At 53.9% G+C, this 22,755-nt stretch overlaps 1 protein-coding gene across 1 annotated transcript in view; it reads right to left on the bottom strand.

The window, feature by feature from the left end:
• The window catches only part of ZNF423 (zinc finger protein 423), a 329,943-nt gene extending 309,643 nt beyond the window's left edge, over positions 1 to 20,300 (bottom strand). Inside the window, exon 1 of the mRNA XM_068527822.1 lies at positions 20,256 to 20,300. Coding sequence (XP_068383923.1) covers positions 20,256 to 20,295 — 40 coding nt within the window. The 5' untranslated portion in view covers positions 20,296 to 20,300. The remainder of the gene's footprint in view (positions 1 to 20,255) is intronic.
• Between the last annotated feature and the right edge of the window lie 2,455 nt (positions 20,301 to 22,755).

Below are 22,755 nucleotides of genomic sequence, written 5' to 3'. Positions count from 1 at the left end.
GCTCGGGAGTGATCACACGTGGGGCCAGGCCCCTGGTCCACAGAACTAGGACTCAGGATGGAGTGAGTTCCCAGTTGGCGGGGCATCCTGGGGCTTTGGCTCCCGCAGCCTGCTGCAGGGCAGGGGGACCCATGCAACACCCGAGCAGGATAGAGTGATGGGGGACTCAGGCAGGACCCCTGGCGGAGGATCTCAAGTCCTTAGACAGCCATGCAATAGTCCAGGAAGAGTTAACAACCCCAGTATCAGGACGGATTCTAGAATGTTAGGGCAATGAAAATTCATCTCATCAGCCTGTGTGACTTCAAGCAAGTTACTTTCCCTTTCTGTGCCACAGTTGCCTTATCTTTAAAATAGAGATTAGGAAAGCATGCCTCACGACATCATTGTGACAATACCATGAGATGATAAATATAAAATGCTTAGCTGAGTCCTTGGAACATAGTAAATGCTCAGTAAAGGTTAGCTATCTGGTCTAAATCCTTCGTCCCATAGATAAGGCCCTGAGAAGGTTGGTGGATTTCTCCAACTCACACAAATCAACAGCAGACACGGAACTTGACCCCAGCTCCAGTCTCCCCAGCAGAGATTTAGAAGAATGGGTGGAGGCTAGGGCCTGGCCCTGCCCCACGTCCCCTCAGGGAAGTGCGCTCGGCCAGGAGACAGTGGTAGGAGGGACCTCTGCAGCAGCGGCTCCCTGGGGCTGGGGGAAACCAGAGCCTGGCCCTGGCAGGGCCTCCCAGGGGCCCGGGCAGGGGCAGCTGTCCAGAACTGTCTGTCCACGGAGGGGGCAGGGAGGCTGCCACTCGGAGCACACCGTGTGCCAGTCCCCGGGGCCGGGCCGGCTCAGCCTGCTGGCTCCATCCAGAGCCCGCCCCAAGGGATGCTGGGGGAGGCATCCAGGATCAGAGCCTCCGGCTGCACACTCCCCTCCCCCAGCAACAGGGGACTAAAGTGGGTCAAGGAGGAAGGAGGGGGCCCAGGAGGACTGGGGGAGGGGCCCGAGGAACTCGGAAGGCACCCAGAGGGAGGGGACCAGGGGAGGATGCCTGCAAAAGCAAAACCATGTGTGCGGTGGGCCTTGGGGGGCCAGGGCAGAGCTGCCAAGGACCTGGGGGCTCTCAAAATCACCTCAAAGTTAACTCCAAGGGGCCTTAGCCCAGGCTCCTGCCCCCAGAGGTCTTTGCCTTTCTGCTACCCGTTGGCCTCGAGGGCTCTGTTTTCCCCCAACCCCTCAGCTTCTTCCAGAGCCCCACCTCCCCACCAGCCCGCAGCCAAGGGGTCTGTGAGGCGCCCTCTCAGTCAGCTCCGACCCCCTCCCTGGCTCAGAGCAGAAGATGGGCCCAGCTTGGCGCAGCGGTCCAGCCAGGAGGTGCAGCCTGGGGAAAAGCAATCTAGTTGACCCCATCCTGGGCCTGACCTCAGCAGGAGGACTGTGGCGTTACCAGGTCAAGTCAGGCCCCAGTCACCAGGGAGAACAGTTAGAGTGGGCCTCACTACCTCGCAGGGGTGTCCTTGGGGAGCCCGGTGCAAAATGAAAGGGAGGGAGGCAGGAAATGCCAAACAGGGCTGGTCCCAGCTCGGAGGGGAAGCCAGGCTTCAGGCTCCTCAGAGGTAGGGGCTGGGGGAACACAGCTCGACCTTGGGAAACACGGACTCTAGTCGGCCTCCACCCCTGGCTGGCCCTGGCCCAATCATCGGCTTCTCTCCCAGCTCCTCCACCCTGCATGGCCCAAAGAAAAAAAAGGAAACCACCACCCAGGCAACTCGATATGGTCCAGAAACCTCCAGGGTCCCTGGGTTCCAGGAAGCCTGCGCAGGAGGGGGTGGAGGGCAGGGAATGCAGAGGGTCGGTGCCCAGGGAGAGGGACTTCAGGAGGGAGGGGAAGAGCTGCTGCTCCTGGGCCTCTTGGCCAAGATGGGAGTCAGCTGAAAGGGCTGCCTGGAAACCCAGCCCTGGAGGGGCTCCTGCCCTGGGTTCAAACCCAAGCTTCAGGGAAAATGGTGGTGGGCAGGAAGATGCAGGCTCACAGGCCACGTCCTGGGCTTAAGGGGCAGTTTGAGTGGAAACAGAGAGAGAGGCCCAGAGGACAGGGCCCTTTAAATCTTTGAGTTCCTTCCGCAAGGCCACCCACCCCAAACCACCACATCCAAGATTCCTGGGCTGAGCCAGCTGGACTCTTGGGGCCTGGGGGTAGGGTGGGGGACAGTAGAAGGGAGGACTCCCCACCCTAAATGCATCAAGGAAGCACCTCCCACCTAGCAGAATAGAGGGGCTGGCCGGGCTGTGCAGTTCCTAAGAAACCAGGAAGCAGGTACAGCTCTGTCCACCAGCCACCCCGAATGTCCCAAGGGCCTGGCCTCATCCTCCCACCCTAGCCTGTGCAAGCTGCTTCTCCCCCAGTTGAACTTGAGGAGTAGGCCCAGGCTGGCAGGAGAAGGGGAGGGGAGTGGGGGAGTGTGGACTTGGCCACCGGCTGGGTCCTCATGGGGAACGTGGTGTTACCAGCCTCAGAGTTCATCACTGTTTATGGGTCTGTCTCCCAGCCTGGCTCCTGGGGGAGGGGAGGCCGTCTGTCTACTAGGAGTACAGAAGGTGGCTCTGGGAGTGACTTGGGCAGGCACATGGTGTCAGGCAGCCTGGTTGTGACATGTGACCTTGGACCTCAGGCTGACCCTCGACGCTTCCTCACCTGCAGGATGGCAAATGTATGGTACCAGCCTCACAGGGCTGTTGAGGGGATTCATGAGAAAATATGTATAAAGCACTCAGCAAGCACCAAGCCTCAATAAATATTATCCCCTCCTGCTATCCCTGTGGCCCGGGCCAAACCTTTGTCCACAGAGCAGAGCAGACTTGGAACTCTCCTAACAAAATGACAAAATGAACAGAGAGGCCTGAGGATAGGCCAAGTCTTACCCAAAGCTCAGACCCAGAACCTACAACAAGCCTTGAGCTCCCAGGGCAAGCCTGAGCAATGGGTATTTTGAGGCAATGGAGACACGAAATTCAGAATAAAGCCCATTCTGATACCCAGTTCAGACAGAACTGTGGATACAGTAGGTGCTTGAGGGCACCTGTCTTCTCACTGGCCTGACTGGAGGTCACAGGGATGGGGATAGCTCAGGGATTTGGGTGCCAGTGACGGGGCATCAGGGCCTACCCTCCACCTCCAACCCTAACGGTGTGCAGAGGAAGCCCTAGGCCCTAGTGAGCCAGGGCCTGGGGGTCAGGACCCCTGTCTATGGGACATGGGGACCTTGGAAATGAGGAGCTTAACAAGCGGACACCAACTCTGCTACGTATGTGCAGTGTGAGCCAAGGCCAGGCTGTGGGCTTCTCTGGATCGCCCTTTCTCATCTGGAAAATGAGGAGGGAACCCCCCAACCTACTCCCTGGGTACTTGGAGGTGCCCGTGAGAACCTCTGGAACCACTCTCTGCACTCAGAGGTTGTGCAAACCTCCAGGGTTTTCAAGTTTAAGGTCCAGGGGCCTGCCCCAGGACTCCCCAGAAAAGACCTGCGGGCCACCCCACCTGCACGTTAGTGTAGCAGTTCACTCTTTATTGTCAGGCTCGCTACCCTGCCCGCAACTAAACTTCAAGCTCCGTGAAGGCAGGGACGCAGCTCTTTTCATTTGTCACTGTGCACCCACCAATGAGATCTAGCACAGAATCAGAAATATGCATCCAGGGAATGAACGCAGTCAGGAAGTATCCATTCAGTGAATGAATGAGTGAGTGAATTTTAAGTGGCAAACCCAGAATCACTAGATCTGTTTGTAAATCTTCTGTCTGTAATTTCTTGAACATACACAGGTACAAATAAACTCAGAATTGCACTCCCACGCCCATAATCCCCATACATGTGCGCCTGGGCGCCAGGCAGGGGCAAAGCGCGACTCCGGGGTCAGAGCGCCTGCGTTCAAATCCTGTCTGGCCCCAGCTGTGAGACATTGAGCAATTCGTTTTGCCACCGTGTGCCTCAGTTTCCTCCTCTGTGAAACGGGGATAATCACAGTCCTACCTCATAGGGCTGCTGTGAAGCTTAAATGTGAAGTGCTCAAAAGCAATCGAGGACATTTACTTTGTATTTGTATCCACTCAGAGATCGTCCCTACTGCGGTCAACTGCCCTCCCCCAGCCCCGCCCCAAAGCTGCGGGCTAATCAGCGCTCCAGTCGGCATCGGGCTCCCCTCCCAAGGCGCACATCTGGCCAGCGGGGTCCGCAGCCCACCCACCGGCCGATACCCGGCTGTGGGCTAGACGTAGCCGCCGCCTCCTGCCCGCCCCCGGCCCCCGCCCCCCGGCTCTGGGCCGGGGACTCAGGAGTTCTGGGGGCGCCAGCTGGGCCCGGCCAGCCCCAGACTCCGAGGGGAGGGCGGCGAGGCGGCCCGCGGTGCAGAACAAGCCCCGGCCCCACCCGGGCAGCACAAGCGAGCGCCGCAGCCCGAGCCTTCCCAGCCAGCCCCCCGCCGCGGCCGCTTTGTGCCCAAACCTGGGCCTGAGTTATTGCGCCGCAGCCATGGAGCCCTCCCGGGCGGGGGGGCGGCCCGACGTGTTCCCAGGACAGCCGCCTCAAAGGGGTCCTGGGGCCGCCCCGCGGGGCGGGCAGACGAGGGCCCGGGGAGGGGCCGCGTTCCCAAGCGCCCAGCCGGCTGGCCTGGCTCGCTGGGCGGGACGGGCCCCGAGGTCCCTCCCCCATGCCCCCTCCCCATCTGTTCTCCCGCCGCTTCCCCAACCCCGGATCTCCCGGATGGCCTCGCCCTCTCCCACTGACCTTGACCTCTTCCCCCATCCCCACCACTTCTCCGTTCCACTTCCCTCATCTCCCGGGACCCAGATCACACCGGGCAACTCTGCAGACAAACCCCAGGAGGGTCCTTGAGGCCCCCAAATCCCACCTCCCGTCCTAGAAGTCTCTGCACTCCCCACCCCATCAGCCTCGGGTCACAGCCCTGGCTTGGAAAAGCGCTGGATTCTGGGCTGGGCCTCTGAGGGAATGGGCTGTGGGAGCCTCCTGGCCTCATTTTCCCATCTGTCAGATGGGGATGGGAATGTGGGTCCGGTGCCAGGCACTGGGGACCCGGCAGTGAGCGGGACGGGCAGGGGCTCTGCCAGGTGGTGCTCGGAAGCCACCCTTGCTCAGAAAGAGCCCCATCAGACTGACTCACCACCCAGAGAAGCATCTCTCTGCGCCCTGACTGTGCTATAGAAACCACAGAGGGCTGAGCCAGTGGTGTGTCCTCCCAGCTGAGAAGGCAGAGGCCCAGGGAAGGACCCCCACCTCCCACATAGCCCAGCCCCTCCAAAGCACCAACTGCAAAGGCTTCCAGCCCGCAGCTCCCCTCATGACCAAACCCCCATCACCCTGGGCTTAAGTGTCACATCCCAGATGGCCCGGGCTTCCCCACCACTCCCTGCCTATCCCAGGACCTGCTTTGTTTCCCAGAAATTATGTTATTGACTCATGTACTTGTAGATGGCCTCTCTCCACCACTAGAATAAACTTCTGTCTGTTCACTGTTGTGGCCTCAGCACCTCGAAGAGTGCCTGGCACATAGTAGGTGCTCAGTAAACATGTGTGAGGGCTTCCCTGGTGGCGCAGTGGTTGGGAGTCTGCCTGCCAATGCAGGGGACACGGGTTCAAGCCCTGGCTCGGGCAGATCCCACATGCCACAGAGCAACTGGGCCCATGCGCCACAACTACCGAAACCCGCGTGCCGTGCTCCGCAATAAGAGAAGCCACTGCAGTGAGAAGCCCATGCACCGCAACGAAGACCCAACGCAGCCAAAAATAAAAATAAAATAAATTTATTTTAAAAAAATTAAAAAATAAACATGTGTGAGATGAATAAATAAACATACGAATGAATGAGCAAACCAGTAATGATAGTAGACCTTCAAAGCCTAGAAACCTAAACTGTACCCAGGTCATAGGATTCCCTGACAAGTGATCAAGTAAGTTTGAAAATCAGAAACTATTAACAGGTCTGAGAGAATCCCATATTAGCATTTGAAAGACTCTGAGAAGCCCTGAAAGTTTTAAAAACTTGTAACTCTGTTTAACACAGTGGTTGCCAAATGTGTTTGGCCACAGAAAATATTTTTTATTCTTTTGGTGGAACATCAACGAAATCCTGGAATACATTTTGGGAAACAAGAATATAAACTCATTTCTCACCCTCACAGCCATGACTTCACAGATGTCAACTGAATCTTAGCACAGAGAAAGGACTTGCTTCTTTGTTTTAGCTAAGTCAAGTCTAGCATAGTGCTTGGTGTGTAGTAGGTGCTCCAAAATTATCTCAATGAATGGATATAAACTGAATTCACAAAGTCTACCACCCATGTGTATTTTCTCTACCCCCCTACTGATGGTCTGAATCATGCAAGCAATGACAAGAGCCTCTTCCCCATGGAGGCTGGCGCTCACACGTGTACATCCGTGCACATGCACACATGCATGCATACATGTGCACACGTAGACGAACTCGAGCTCATACACACATGCACAGCCTCACATATGTATGCACATAGGCACACATACACACACATTCACTCCCATCTGGGGCATACGCCAGCCCACACAATCCCCTTCCCTGTGCCTGGCCGGTGCGCCCCCCTTTAGAAAGACAGCTGTCCTTAGTGAGGTGGGGAGAATGAGGGATGCAGAAACCTCATTCACAACCTGGCACCTCGGGCCTGGGGTGGGGGGGTAGGGTGATCCCAGCAGGTGACAGATTGAAAGCTAGGTTTTTCCCAAGCATTTTCCTCTGGCACTGCATTCGAAGCACAAATGTACAGGTGAGAGAGAGAGAGAAGGGCAAAGTTAGGCTGCTCCAGAGTGTGAGCAGCCCAGCCCTCCCGATGGCCGTTTCAGTTTTACAAGGCTCTTTCTCACACCTCTCCTGGGAGGGGAGCTCCCATTTCATAGAACATGAAGCTGAGGCTCACCGGTAACATGATGAGGAAGTGGGTGGGTAAGAAGTGGGAGTCCAGGTCTGCCTGTTCAGAATCCCCCCCACACACCCCCACAGCTTGGGGGGGTCCAGGATGTTCCCAAGGCAGACCCTGGCCAGGGTCAGTGGCAGCAGCAAGATCCCCCCAACTCATCCTTGCCCTGCCCCCAGGCACAATTCTGCCACAAGGTCATCATATGACCTTGGACATCTGATTTGCCCTTCTGGGAAAGTCTGACCATTCACATGACAAGGGAGTTCAGCTAAGGATTCTCTAAGATCTGTTATTTCTTGTGGAAAAAAAAAAAGTCTAAGGCCCCCACCTGAGCAGTGAGAAGTGAGTGTCAAGATGAGATGAGATACTGCCTGAAAAATGCACAGTCCAGTGCCTGCATACAGGGGGAGCTCATTAAATGTTAGCTGCTCTGGGTGTTGTGATTCTATCTTTCTGGACAGAATCAAACATTACCCAAATCAAACATTACCCCTTCTTCCAGGCCTTGCCTGATTCCCCCTATCAAGGGAACCCCTCCAACCTCTCTCAGCCTTCAACCTGCACCTTTATCTTGGGCCCTGTGGTTAGGGTTGTATGTCCTCTCCAGACTGTGGGCTTCCTGAGGGCATGGCCTCCATTTGGTTCATCTCTACATCCTCCTTGGAGCCCAGGCAAAGATACTCACCTGGGTAAGATATTCAGGATATGGATGGATGGATGGAAAGGAAAGAAAGGGAAGGGAGAAGAGGGGAGGGAGAAGAGGGGAAGGGAGAGGAGGATGGAAGAATGACGCATGGATGGATGGATAGATGATGAATGACAGATGGATGGATAGATGATGAATGGAGGACGGATGATGGATGGATGATAGATGGGTGAATGGATGGATGATGGATGGAAGGAAGAAGAGCATGACTAAAGGACTCGTTGAGGGAAAGTATTGCCCAAACCCCCAAGCTCCACATTCAGACTGCAGTTCAGTTCCCCTTTCTAAAGAAGAAATAAAAATGTTCTATAAAGATAAGAAAAATGGTCAACCTCACTAGCAATCAGGAAAGTACAAATTAAAACAATGAGCTGGGGCTTCCCTGGTGGCGCAGTGGTTGAGAATCTGCCTGCCAATGCAGGGGACACGGGTTCGAGCCCTGGTCTGGGAGGATCCCACATGCCGCGGAGCAACTGGGCCCGTGAGCCACAACTATTGAGCCTGCGTGTCTGGAGCCTGTGCTCTGCAACAAGAGAGGCCGCAATAGTGAGAGGCCCGCGCATCGTGATGAAGAGTGGCCCCCGCTTGCCACAACTAGAGAAAGCCCTCGCACAGAAACGAAGACCCAACACAGCCAAAAATAAATAATAAATACAAATAATAATAAATAAATTTTAAAAAATAATAATTTTTTTAAAAAATAGCATTTCGTTAAAAAAAAAAAACAATGAGCTCTTTCTTGCCTGCCAGATTGGCCAAAAGGAAAAGGGGGGAAAGAAGGAGGAGGAGGAAAAGGAGAAGAAAAGAAAAGAGGAATACATCATGTGGGCAAGGATTATGAGAAACATGCATTCACACACTATTACTGAAGGTACACCCTCTGTGCAGGGCAATTTGGAAATATCCTTCAAATTTTATGTGTCTACCCTTTGACCTAATAACTCCACTTCTAGGAATCTAGCCTAAGAAACACAAAGATTTATAAACAAGGATGCTCCCTGCATCCTTGTGTGTAACAGTGAATAACTAAATGTCCATCAATAGAGGACTGTGTATAAATGCTGGTACACCCATTCTACAGCATTATGGTTATTGAAGTGGAGTAGTCTGTACCACTAACATATGATGTTTCCTACACTAATGGTTCTTAACCCTGCACAGTCAAAGTACCACGGAAGCTTAAAAAAAAAAAAAACTGACCTAGGGCCCCATCCTCAAAGAGTTTGGATTATTTGGTCCATGGTGGGGCCCAGGTAACGTTATTTCTTTAAGTGCTAAGATGCTACTAATGTGTAACCAAGATGGGAAACACTGTTTTGTGAAAATAGCAAATAAGAGAAAGTGTAGTCAAGCACTATATGATATTATCTAGGTTAAAATTACGTATGCACGGGTGTCTATACATATGTTTTTGTGTAAATCCACCACAGAAGAGGTCTGGGAGGAAAATAACTGCGGATAACAGTGCTCATCCCTGGGGGAGAAGGGGGAGAGATTAAATTATTTTTTAAGATGTGTAAATCATTTTTTTTAAGATGCAGATATGGACAGCCCAAAAGGAGAACACAGATGGGTGGGGAGCAGGACAAACCTCCTGTGCCTTCACTTGTGACCCTCTCTCCTAGCCCAGAGTCCAGGCACTCCTCCAGCCCCTGGAGAGAGCATGAGCTTCTCTGTTATCTTTTTGGGCCCCTTGGGCTGTTATAGGTAAAGGGAATGGCTATTGACTCAGGCTCTGGAGTTGGACAAGCCCTGGGCTAATCCCAGCTCTGCCCCCTCCAGCCGTGTGACTTTGGGCAAGGTACTTCTGGGCCTCAGTTTGTGCATCCATGAAACTGAGGCCCAGAAGATAAGTCAGAGAGCTGTTGTGAGAACTGATGGGGGGACACGTGGGAGGAGCTGAAGGCAGGGCCTGGCATAGGTGAGCGCTTGGTCACTAACCCTCCATATCCTCCCCGCAATCAGGGCCGGCCATGATGGTGACTCTGGATGGGCATATGTAGGACCTGGACATTCTCCGCCCACGTTGCCCCTGGATTAGAGGAGCACCAGGGGGCTTGCTCCAAGGATGCTTGGCAAAGGCCGCCAGGGGCACCTCAGGCTGAACTGTCAGACACGTGAAAAGATACCGACATCAGAGTCAAGCCCTTGACATGTTTTCTCTTATCCAATGTTCCCCTCAATCCTCAAAAGGGCCGTGGGAGCCAGGGAGGATCCAGCTGCCCTGCTGGCGGATCCCCCACATCTGCCACTTCGGAGTTCTTGCTCTGCGGACCCGTCACTTTAAAAAGTATCTTGAAAATATCTGACAATATCTTTCTAGTCTGTATTATTTTAAAGCCAAAGCATCTTGTGCTTTCCCATTCCTATGTTCCAGGAATTAACATCTTAAACCATCTAAGACAGATAGCCAACCCAACCAGTTCCATCCCATTTCATAGACAGGAAAACCGAGGCCCACAGTGGGAGCTGTCCTGCCCAAGATCACAGAGCATGCTTCCTCCAAACCACAACCCTCCCCTTCCAGAGAAATAAATCAATGTTGACCTCACCTTCAGTGAGTAGGGGGTCTTTCTTTTTTACACTGAGTTTTATTTTATTGGCAGTTTTCCCCACCAACACATCCCATTTTTCTCCTTCCTGCTTGCTTCTCCCAACCCATCCCTCACTCCTAGTGCTATTGAAGGGCAAACCATCCCTGAAAGATGCAGAAGGTACTGAAGGCCACTTAATGGAGGCTGGACTGCAGAGTCCTGGCCAGCACCAAGCTGGGTCAAATATGTCCACTTTGAAGCCCCCTCGGGATTGTGGCAGGAAGGGGTGAGAGGAAGGGCCTTTAGTCAATTAAAAGTTCTGTTTTACTTAAAGTTAGTATGAAAATCTCATATTGCTTTTATCATTTGAAAACAATGTTTTACAATCCAGCACAATGCTTGGCACGGTAGCTTCAATAAACTAGCTACGATCTCATAGCAGAGAGTACTACACACACCCCTGCCTCTATCTGGGCTGAGGATAAAGGGGGAGAATGGGTGCAAAGCATCCCAACCCCAAGGGGCATGAGGGCTCCCAGTCCTCCAGAGAGAGCATGTCCCACCTCCTGAACAGAATAGAGACTGGGGGAGGGGAAGGGGGGCAGGAGAGACCACCAGAGAGTGACTTGGTCAGCTGTGAGCCCAAGTCACCCATAAAGATGATCGGTGCTCCCTATCAGTTCACCCACTCACTCACTGACTCATTCATCTAGGAATTCATCCAGTCATTAACCAATCATTTGTTCACTATTCACTCATTCACTTGTCCACCCATTCATTTATTCCCTCAACAGTTTACACACTTACTCATTCACCTAACAAATCCTTTTTAAACACAAGGACCCAGAAGCCCAAGTCAAGATCATCTGCAAATGAGAGTGGCGTCCTGGAAGCCCACCAGGCTGACTGCATCCTATATAAAGAAACCCTCCCCCTGGGCAAGTAAAGCAAGGCCAGGTTTGCCAACTCTCAACGGGGCTGCTCTGGGGACTGGAGATTTGAGTTACTCCCTGTTGCCCCAGGAGACAGACCCAGAACCAATGCACCTAAATTACGGGAGGCAGACGGCAGCTTCACAGAAAGAAGAACACATGAAATTCAAACTGAAAATGCACAGGTGTGCCATAGAGGTCATGAGCTCCCTGAGACAGAAAGTGTGTGAGTCCAGGCTGGATGGAAATAAGGATGCCATAAATACACTCCAAGAAGTCTGAAGGAAGTGGCCTCCAAGGTTTCTCTTCAACATGGGATTTTCAGGATCCTGAGAAGTTCAAAGGCAAAAATAGTAGAGTCCTCCCAAAATGCGTGCCAGGCCCCTAGCTGGTCCCTCTCTCCCTGAGGGGACAGGGCACCTGCAGAGATGTCCCGGGCACTGAGAACACATGCTCTGCTCACGGCTCCCCAGAGAACCCAGCGCTCTCTGCAGCCTCCATCCCAGGCGACAGGAGCCTGCCCCCTCTTTCCATCCCCCTGCCCTGGGAGCCTGCTCTCCTCCCTTACCCTCTCCCTGGGGACTCTCTGGAGCTGGTGATTGTCTTTCCCCTCCCCAAGTTCAGACCTGCAGCCCCATGGGGCTAGGGACAAAGCAATATCTCAGGTTCAGGAACCAGAAATATGCTATATGTTGCTGGTGGCCATGAGGTCCTGCAGCCCCCAGGCCAAGGGGGTACACCCAGCCAGGATGTGACAGCCACTACCATCCCAGCTCCCTTATCCAGCCATGCCCTGCTCCCTAACCAAGCCCAGATGGCCATCACTCTGTCTCAGGCAGGTAAAATTCAGTGCAACAGGAGTTAGGTGGACAGTATGTTTTATTTAATTAGGATCAACAGAAGAGATAAACCTCACAGCAGGATAGGGAATGACAACGCTGCAAAAAATAATTCATGTCCAGGTAACGAAAGGGCAAATTTCAATTTCAGAAAAAAACTGGGGAAGAATAAGGTACCTGGCACCTCCAAGGAGAACAGTATAAGCATCTGCAGCACCCAGACCTGCGGGCCAGAGTTGGTGGGCAAGCTGCGACTGGAAATCAAGGCAACGAAGTGGCCATTTCACAACAGCTGTCCCTCCCCTTCCCCATCCCAGACAAACCAGCCTGAAGTGTGCAGGGCTGGGTAAGTCAGAGGGGCTATCTGGGTCCTGCAGGGCAACCTCACACCTGCCAGTCTCAGTCTCCAGAGGAACGGTGCCCCCAAGGAGAGAGAACAAGTGTTCTCATCCTGAGAGTGGTCACCAGATCACTCAACAGCTCCTAAGCACACATCCTGCCCAGCCCCCAGCCCACCAGCCCTGATGGAGCCCTAATCTGCCCTGCCCGGGCTTCGGGCACTCCAGTCTCCCCTCTCTCACCAGACCAAGGAAAAGCATCACCAGCTCTCCAAGTCACTTCATCTTCGGAGCCTCTGTTTCTCATCTCTCCCTGGAAAATGCAGGCCTTGCACTGGATGGCCTTCTCCGAGGATGATGGGTTAAGACCACGCCCAACCCACCACCACCTGGGCGTTGGCTAAAAATGAAAGTTCACGGTGGTGACAGTTGCACAACTATGCGAACTTACTCAATGCCACTGAACCGGACACTTAAAAATGGTTAAGATGGTAAATTTTACATTATGTATACCTTACCTCAATTTTTTTAAAGGGGAAAAAAATGAGTTCTGAACCCCTCCCCAGACCAGCTGGGTGAGTATCTCTAGGATCTGGACCCAGGAATCTGCAATTTTAACCAGCTTTACTCCAGGTGAAGGTAACGAACCCAGCGCCAAAGATCCTCTAACCTGTAGGAATCCACTCTCTTCCCAAACCAAGGTTCCCTCACCTTTTCCAGCATAAAGCCTTGAATCATCTCAATAAATATCTCTTGCACGAATAAGTATGCAAATTAACGAATTCTCCAGGTTTCATAGCCCCAGGAAATATTTTTATTTACCATGCTCTCCCTCCAAAACGAATGCTCCCGCCACCTCAGACAGCACAACTGGTACAGCCGATGCTCTCATCTCCCAACCCCCGCCTCAGGTAGCGTCAGCCCAACACCCCCATTAGCTGCGAGAGGGAAATTACTGTTAAATTAGTGAACCCATCTACAGAGCCCCATTTTATATCCCAATTCAGAAGATGACACGAACATCTGCTTTCACTTCAAGACGTTAATTTTCAATTATTGGAGAAAAACAAAATTAGTCCTGACAAATCGCTGGCGAACACGGGCTCTTGTCTGGCAGTTCATAATAACAACTTTGGGGGCCCACAATTAGTGTCCTCGGCCGGAGTTTCCTGAAGCGTCCTTGTCATCTGTAGTCAGTGGCAGCAGTCTCCTTGCCCCGAGTTCTGTCCGCTCTCAGGTGGTTGCCTCTTTGGCAGCCAGGTTCAGAGAACTAAGGAATTTCTGGTTTTCTCTTCCTGGAGAAGGCAGGGATGGAGGGGGAGGGGCGTAAATAAAAACATCCACCCTGACCATTTTCAGTTTTGGACATTTCAAGCTTGCCTCCCCTTAGGCAGCAGGATTTCACACACTTAAGACGGGAATGAAAATCACTCCTGAGTTCAAGGGCACCCAGTAAAGGTACCTTGGAGAGCCTTATAATTTCGCATTGGCCGTCTGCAGTGGGAGAAGGGTGGGTTACAAGGTCCTCTTACGAGACTCTTCTATCCCTACCATGATGTCATCCAGGATTCTAAGTCTAAAACTCACCAGGCCTGGCCTCTGAGATCAGAATACTTACAAATCTTCTGCAGCAAAGAACTATTTGCTGGGGGTACCATCAACCCAGAAACTTGGTTCAGCCCGGGGTCAGGAAAAAAAAGAAAGAAAACCTGGAATTTGCCAACCTTAAGGACCCCAAATCCAGAGCAGCCCACTTGATAAGAGATTATCAACACCGTAATCTCATTTGATGGGTTTTTTATGTATCTTGGCTGCTGTAGTCACTATATCAATAAGAAGCCACTGAAATGTGAATGAGCAGAAAAATTCAGAGATAATGATGTAGCAGTCTTTGAATCTGACTTGCCACGATTGAAACCAGAGTGTGTTTGCCTAGCTAACACGTTCCGACTCTTAGGGGGCAGAGGGGGTGGTCACCAGAGGGAAGCAGGTCAAAAAGAGAGAGAGAAAGAAAACAAAACAACAACAACAACAAAGGAAAATTATATCTTTAAGAAGAGAATGAAAAGACATTGCTAGTTCCAAAGTCAACTTGTAACTGAGCTCTGACATTGTGTAATTGACTTTGCAAGTAGAACAACAGCAATGTAACAAAGAAAATGTCAGTGTTTTCACAGCACTAATCTATAACACTGGGAGGCCCTCCTGCTGTCAGCCAGGGCTGACAATACAATAGCTTTCAAAGGGATATTACCATCATGCTTTTATTCCTGACAGCAATCAAGACAAAGAGAATCCTTTTCACAAGACATTAAAAATCAAACCTTTGTAAAAGAAGATAGGTAAAACAGCGTTCTCCTTAAAGACAGCCACACGGAGCAATCAGCTAATTGGCGCTCCTTGAAAGAGGTAAAGTATTTTTATTTACTGAGTGTACAACCCCAATCGTTGGCTGCCACCGATCCCCGGCAGGTAAGCGATGTATCAAAAGTTTCCGCCAGCATTTCCCCCGCTCCACTCCACCCTACCTCTCCCACAGTCAGAGGGAGCTGACGGCGCCAAAAACTTCAATCGGGATATAACCAATCCGGGCTTAATTAGTCCATTTTGGGTGCAAAACTACTCTGATTACCGACTAACATGCAGGAATTTGCAGAAACTGTCAAATTCACTAACCAAGGTGTATCAAGGTCTTCCCCAGCTACCCACAGTAACGGGGAGCCCACAAACAGTTTTCAAGGCATTCTGTTGTAATTACCCTGGACCCTCAGATAAGAAAGGAACCCTGATATCTATTGCAAACATTTTCGAGATGTGAAGATAATATTCTTTGCAAATACCAGTGTACCACGGACGATGTCCAGGAAAGGTAAGTCCATTTTAACCTCGGGCAAACAAAGAGTTAACTAAACCCACCCATCCACCTCCGTTAGAAAAAAAAAAGGTAGGGCCAAGAGGAAAGCTGGCCTTCCTCTGCTTGCTTACCATCAAGACAGTTTTAGATGCCTGCATGTCAGAAGTTAGTGACGCTTACAGAAACCTGCAGGTCCAGGAGCAGGGAGTTAAGAGGTGCTAACGTTTGCGACCTACCCTCTCTCCAAGCCACTTAAGTCACATAGCCCACCAGCTGCCAAGGGGTCCAAGATACCATGTCCCCACACCTCTTCAGGGCTTGACAGAGCTACTGTGGTCTAGGTGACCCCAGGCCTCTAGGAGGGGGAGAGAGAACTAACTCCATTTCTGGCAAGAGGTCCCTCTGGAACTCGGAGCCAAGGTGTTTTGTGACTTTTCCCTCTGGTACCTAACAGACCATCTGCCGAAAACACACAAGTGAGTCCCGTCACTCAAAGACAGAAATGTTACTCTATACACATCTGCAGAAGAGGATGTTTTTACTTTTCAGACAGAACTGGACACCGTTGTTTATTTTTAAACAGTATCTGAAAAACAGGTGCTGTTCATTTTACTGCAAAATGGGCTGAAATTTTAAAAGAAGAGGGAACTGGCCCCAACACTGCCTTGAAAAATCCATTCTCCTACCACCACCTCCTAAATCAGCCTTGTTCCAAGAGCCAGGCGGCCCGTCTCCATCGGCGGCAGGTTTCTTTCGTTTACACATCCAAATGAACAGTTAAGAGAAATCAATGCATCTAATTGCCAGACTATTAAATCCTACATCAGGGGAAGAATTCCACAGCCACCAGCTTAAGAGTTGGCTACCGATATAGCAATTATTGCAACTTTCTATTAGACTGAACCAGACCTGCAGTTTTAGTCTCCAGCTAGGAACGTTGTATCAGATGCTGCACTCCACTTTCCTCCTCCTCCTCCTGCTCCCCCTCCCCCCCCTCCCCCTCCCCCTCCTCTGTTAACATGCTGTAGCAGGCCACAACAGTGCCAGGATGGTTCTACGCAATTACTTCATGACTGTAAAGTCACCAGCATTTTGCACCTTTCGTGCGATGCACACTCAGCACCTTTTGGTTAAACGTTTAGCAGGGTCCTCCTGTCCAAGACACATAGTTATCTTATTGCTTATTAAGTTTTTGCAAGGAAACAAGTGGAAGAATCTAAACAGTAATTACTAGACATAAAGGATGTTTTCTAGAGTGAGACAGGTCCTCCCAAAGCTGGGAGTTGGTGACTTAATTGAGGAAGGGGGGATTAAATGTTAGGATTAAATGTTAGCTGCCCCAATCCACATAGAAAGCTAAAGAACCTATAAAGGATTTGTTTTGCCCTTCCTACAAGATCATGTACATTTAGCCAAACAAATCTGGACAATTTACACCTGTATGTGGTCTCAGCTGAATCAAGAAACCTGTAACCTCAGAATGCCTCTTTTTATTACAACTCAATTATTTCCATGGAAACACGAGCAGTGGCGAACTACACTGTTTCTAAGTCCCTAGACCACCAAATTTATAAGATGGACTTTGGAGGAGCTATGGGCTGACAGGAGAGGAAGACAGAGAAGGGGAGGGGAGCACAGAAAAGTCACTGGGGGTACTTTTGGAATGTTGTGGTTGGCAGGTCCATGGACACAGCCTGAGTGCTAATTAACATTAAGAAGTGTAATTAACAGGCAGTTGCTGGATGGAGGAAATCAACAGTATTACCAATTATTCAAAAGTTTTAAGCTGAGCCTGGGAAAAAAGATGTATTAATTTTCCACATAAATGGAGAGGCTGTTTTGTGGATCTGAGGAGGCAGTGTGGGTAAAGGGAGTAGGTTAACAAACCACCTGATATCATCGGCCAAAATAACATCAGTGAGATGTGATGGGAACAACCCCGGAGAATGAGGCCGAGATTATCAAAGGGAACAAATCATCTCACAACAGCCACACCACACCACCAGGAAACAGAAAGGGAGAGGATGGTGTCGGGAGGGAGAAATCGGTCAGAAAATGTGACTTTTGTAACACTGATATTTTTTTTGGTGTGTGTGGTTCTTTTTTTTTTAAATCACAAGGCTTCTGACAACCAACGAGGCTATCCTCCCCGCTGCCCTACTGCCTAGCACCCTTCCCTATTTGTTGGGTGTCCTCCCTGGGAGCTGGGTTTTCCAGAGAAAGACAAACATCCAGAGGGGACAAGTGACCCCACTCCAGAAGGGAGGTTGTGTCTGTGAGTGGGAAGTGAGACGCCCCCACTAAGACCTGTCATGCCCTGCTTTCAAATCACACTTTCTAAGCATCCATTAGAAATTGTTACACTTCTGTCTTTCCTTCCTGCTCTGGGCTTTCACATTTGCTAGATCAATTACGAACTATACAGCCAAGCAACTTTCACAGCATGTAATGTGCAGACTGGGGAAGTCCACAATGCCTCTACGTTAGCCCTGACACACAGCAGTGGAGGCAAAATAAAATAAAATAAAATTTAAAAGGTACCACTGTTCCTTAAGAAGCATCTTTAAAGGTGAAGACCTTGTCATTTTAAACACTTGGTACGGAGCTGTCCACACTCAAGCACACACTTGAATATTGCTTGAGAAGGGGGGGGAGGGGAGGCAGTTCTTGAAAAGCAATAAATCCATCACCTGCTGTAACTCTTATCTATTCAAATTATCTTCTCTCTTAATTCCTCCCCCATAAGTGGGGGCATCTCCACCCTGTTCACCCCAGTAAACTGAATAAATGGCAAAATGGTGAGAGACAAGGGCTGGAGCTGCTTTTGGAAAATGCAAAGAATCGCGAGAAGACACAGAGGATCTCACACTCCAAGGGCCGAAAGGCGCTGTGTGGTTGATATTTACAACGCTTCTCAAAATGCCTACACTAGTCTTGCTCCCAGTTTGCTGTCTTCCCCCCATCAATTAGCTTGAATTCTCTGCTATACATCATGTACATATACACATTGAGAAAGAGAGAGACATTCATTAAAAATCATGTCCAAGCTCATTCCATGAAAGGTTGAAGACTGATTCTTGAGTCTTTCTCAGAGATACACAGAGTGGTTTTAGAATTAGGTTCCAGCAACTCTGAAACACCCACCCATCTGTTCCCGGCAAATTGCTCTACCTTTGCTTTCTGTGCCTCGCCTTCTAAAATAAAGAGGTATGGAGGCATGGGTTCAGGTTAGAGGTAGGTAAGCTCTGCATCTTCCTCTATGAAAAAATCTGCTTCTATACGTAGATTTAACTCAAAATCAACTGCCCAAGTTAGATAAAACTGTTTTTCCAACCAGAGACTCCAATTGTACATTTTCCTCTGGGCCACCTTAAGTGGCCCTTGAAGGAGTGAGCAGTGAACCAGGGAAAGAGAAAAGAAATCAAATATTATTTCAAACCGAGAACCCTTCTATTCAGCAAAAGGACAAACATCTAGCGTTTTCCTATCCCCTTATTGAGGTCTCCATTTTGGTTTCAACCAGAACACCCTCTAGACCCTCCAGTTCTGTGGAATAGGTCAGGCTATCCAGGACCGGGATGCCTGCCAGGGTGAGGGGAACAAGACCAACTTATCTCAAGGAAAAAGAGGAAAGGGAGCAGGCGGGCTGCTGAGTTTGGACTGAGTTAGTCCGCTTCTAAGATGATAGGGAGAATCTCTGTTGAGCCGAGTGCCCGCGATCTCCTGGGACTTTGGAAGGAAAGCAATGGCGGGTGTCTCAAGACCCTCCTTGCCAGATGCAGTCCCAGTCATTCCAGCCAGGAGCAAGGCTGGCAGGAAGGGAGCAGGGGCCCCTGCGCCTTCCCGCGCAGGCCTCCAGGAAATGAACTTTTCAGAGCAGAACTGGGCTCGGGCCAGAGGTCATCAAGGGAATTGGGAGAGGACAAGGGCCTCGGGACTTTTGGCTCCCTGGCTCCAGAGACGTAGCGGCTCTCATCCTGTCCCTCCTCTGTCATCTCCCAGCGCGGGGGAGGGGGGAGGCCGGGCACCCACCTGGGGGGGACTGCAATGGGGACAAAGCAGCAGACGAGGCCAGGAGAGGGCAGCGGGTGGGGAGAGAAGGACAGGGGAGGGGCTCAGTTGCCTTCATGCGGCATCTCCCCGGGGCCTCTGCTCTCCAGGGGCCCGCTCAGGCCGCGGGCACTCGGTAGAAATAGAATGCGAGGCAAGGACAAGAAGAGGGGGATGTGGGGCGGTGTGTCCTCACAAACGTGTGCACTCCGGGGACCCGAAAAGGGAAGCCGGCCTAGGTGACGAGGGTGTGGGTGCCCGGGGTCGGGTCGCGGGAGCTCTCCGCGGAGGGGCGCGCAAGGCAGCCGCTGCGCTCCCCTGGGGACCCGCGTCCCGCCGGCGCTGCGCAGACAATGAACTCCTGACGGAGGCTCCCGGCCCGGTTGGCCTCGGTGGAGGAGGCAGGAAGTGTGGGGGCCCGTGCCGGGAGGGCGGCCTGGGCAGGGGGCGGGGAGGGGGCTCCCGGCGGCCAGGGCCGGGGCCCGAGGCGCGCGCAAGCAACGCCCGCCGCCCTCGGCGTCCCGGGGCGACAAGGCGTGGACCGAGGAAAGGCGGCAAGGCCCGGGGCCCAGCAAGAGCGGCCTCGGAGCTACCGGCCTCCTGGGCGCCCGTCCTCACCGCCTCTTCCTTCCGCCCGCCGCCGCCGCCGCCGAGATTCGCAATCCCCGCCAAGTCGGGCCCGCACCCCTTGATTGGCCACGTGGGCCCGGGGCCCGCAAAGAGGGAGCAGCGAGGGCCCCTCAGCGGCGCCCCCAGGCCCGGGTCCCCCGCGGGCGGCGGCGCCGGGCCCGGAGAGGGTCCGGGCGGGTACGGTGTCCGCGGTGTGCCCCCTCCACCTCCACTGCCTCCGCCTCCGGCTCGCGGCTTCCTCCTCCCCCTCCTCTTCCTCCTCCTCCGCCTCCGCCTCCGCCTCCTCCGCCTCCTCCTCCTCCTCTCCGCTCGCTCGCTCGGGTCCCAGGCCGCCCGCCCGCTCGCCGGTCCCTCCTCCCTCGCTCCCTCCCTCCTCGCTCGCTCGCTCGCGCCTCCGCTGGGCCTCGCTCGCTCACCTTTCACCGAGCGCGGCTTCGCCTGCTTCCGCCTGGACATGTCCGGGGCTCCCGGCGCTTCGTCGCCCTCCGCGGCCGGCTCCCCCCGCCGCCCCCCGCCGCTCCGGGCTACCCTTCTCCCCCTTCTCCTCCTCCTGCCTCTCGGAAACTTTTTTTTTTGCAGCCGGGTCGGCAGCTGTGGGGAGCGGATCGCAGGTCCGGGGCGGCCTCCCTTGGGGGGGCGGCCCGGGCCGGCCGAGGCCGCTCCGGGGCGGGGGGAGGCCCGGGGGGCGCGCCGGGGCCCTGCCTGTTGCAATGCGGCAGCCGGGGGCTCTCGGTCCCAGCGGCGGTCCCAGCGGCGCGGGGAGTCCGGAGGCCACTCGGCCGAGCCGAGTTATGCAAAAAAAAAAAAAAAAAAAAAAAGCCGCCCCCCTCCTCCTCCCCACCCCCCGCCGGCCCCCGGCCCCTGCGGCCCCCTCCCTCCCTCCCTTCCCCACCCCACCGCCACCCTCACCCTCCTCCTCCTTCTCCTCCTCCGCCCCTTGCCGGATTTTTGTGCAAAGTTTGCAGGCGTCCGGCTACGCAACCCGGTGCGGAGCTCACAATGAACCCATCTGAGGAGGGGGGACGGGGCTGGAGTCGAGGGGGTCTCGGGGGGGAGGAGACCGGGAGGCGGTCGGGAGCGCCGAAGCTCAGCACCCCTCGAAAAAAAAAAAAAAGCTTTCAAATTACCCCCTGCCGCACAAAAAATAATAATAAATATTAATGGTTTTTAAATGCCCAAACGCCTGGTTTGGAAATTATGATGGATGGGGAAGGGTATCCCTCAACTCAGCCTACTTGGGGGGCTCGAAACGGCCGCAGCCGCTCGGAAGCCGCAGCTCGGGGCCCCTGGCTCACGCCCCCTTCTCTGGCTCTCGGCTCCGTCCGGCGCCGGCCCCCCGGAGGAGGAAGGGGCGCGCGGGGGCGCTCAGGCGGCGGCGGGCAGGCGCGCCCGTGCCCCGGGCATCGCTCAGCCCGTGCGCCGGGCCGCCGCTGCCTGCCCTCGGGCTACGGTGCTCAGCGCACGGCGCGCAGCGGATCCCCAGGCCGGTGCCAATTCGCCGGCCCCGCTAGCTGCCTCCATGGGCCAGGGGCTCGGAGAGGGGGGAGGCGGCGGCCGCGGCGGCGGAGGAGGAGGACGAGCAGGCGGCGGCCGGGCTCCCGTCCTCCCGGGCAGCGGCGGCGGCGGCTGCGCCCCGGCTCCTCCGCGCTCCAGCCGGCGCCGGCCCGCCCGCCAGCCTCCCTTGCGCTCCTGTCTTCTTTGTGGTCGCTGGCTCTCCTCCTCCCGATCCGGCTGCTGGGGCTGCACTGCAGAGACACATAATAAAGCCAGGCTTGGCTGGAAATGTAGCCGGGTCCCAGCAGGAGGATGTGAGGAGCGGAGTCCCGGCGGGGGAGCGCTCTGATCCCGTGGGGCGCCCCGCACTGCTCCGGCTCGGATCAGACGGAGAGAGGGCCAACAGCACCGAGCGATGGACAGCGCTGGAAATACAGCTCCGGCCGCCCGCAAAACCCGGACCACGGCGGCAGGCACGGCGCGGGCGCGGGCACCGCACCCGCACGCGGGGCCCCGATTCCGGCGCTGACGGCCCCGGGGACGGGAGGAGGGAACAGACACAGGGCCCACGCGTACTGTCAAGCTCACCAAGGTACATTTGCATCACAAACTGCAAAAAGTGAGGGGATTGGGGGGGAGGGGGACAAACTGCGGTGAATTGCCCGGGCACTGCCACCTCCGCAAATTATGCCCCACACATATGCATATCCCTGAACCTGGGTTTTCCCTCTCGGATTCTGCCCAGCGGTCCGTGTTTGAAGACCATTCCTGCCCCACATCCAGAAACTCTTCCACGTCTGGGCTAAATCTGTTCGCCCCCAACACCTGAATCTGTGGGGTTCCCGCGCCTGGTTGCACGCTTCTTAGCTAAGACTATAAAAGAAACACCCTATAGCCCCAAAATATTGCAGTAGCACCGCCTCCCCCCACGACTGACTTATAAACCAGCTCCTACTTGACACAAAGTTTTGCCCCAGCCACCAGGGGGCGCCTCGGGTCCTTGCAGCGCTTGAACCAGTTGAGGCTTGGGTCTCGGAGCCGGCAGGCGAAGGGCTCAGACTTAGGAAAACTCTTCCCCAGGCGGCTCCCCTAAACAGTTCCTTTGCCTCCCCATCCCCCACCAGCTGCAGGAGGCCAGGTCCAGAGCGGGGAAAAGGACCCGACATCGCCCGCCCACCCCTCCCTTCCCTGGGCAAGTGGCGCCACCTTGGGCCGGCTAGCCCCAGAGCTGGGAGAGCGGAGCGGGTGCGCGGCGCGGCGCTGGGGGTTATCAATCTCACGGATCGATAAGTTGCCACTTGGAGAGGGGAGGGCTGTGTCCCCTCGGAGACGAGTTACCCAGGGCAACCTTTCACGGAAAAACCTGCTGCCCGCCGAGAGACGCGCCGGGGCCGGCCGGGCAACGGCGCCCGCCCCAAGCAG

The sequence above is a fragment of the Eschrichtius robustus genome, chromosome 19 (genome assembly GCF_028021215.1).
Source record: "Eschrichtius robustus isolate mEscRob2 chromosome 19, mEscRob2.pri, whole genome shotgun sequence".
Classification (NCBI taxonomy): domain Eukaryota; kingdom Metazoa; phylum Chordata; class Mammalia; order Artiodactyla; family Eschrichtiidae; genus Eschrichtius; species Eschrichtius robustus.
Note: the sequence above shows the minus strand (reverse complement) of the source record. Positions and strands in the feature narration are given on the sequence as shown.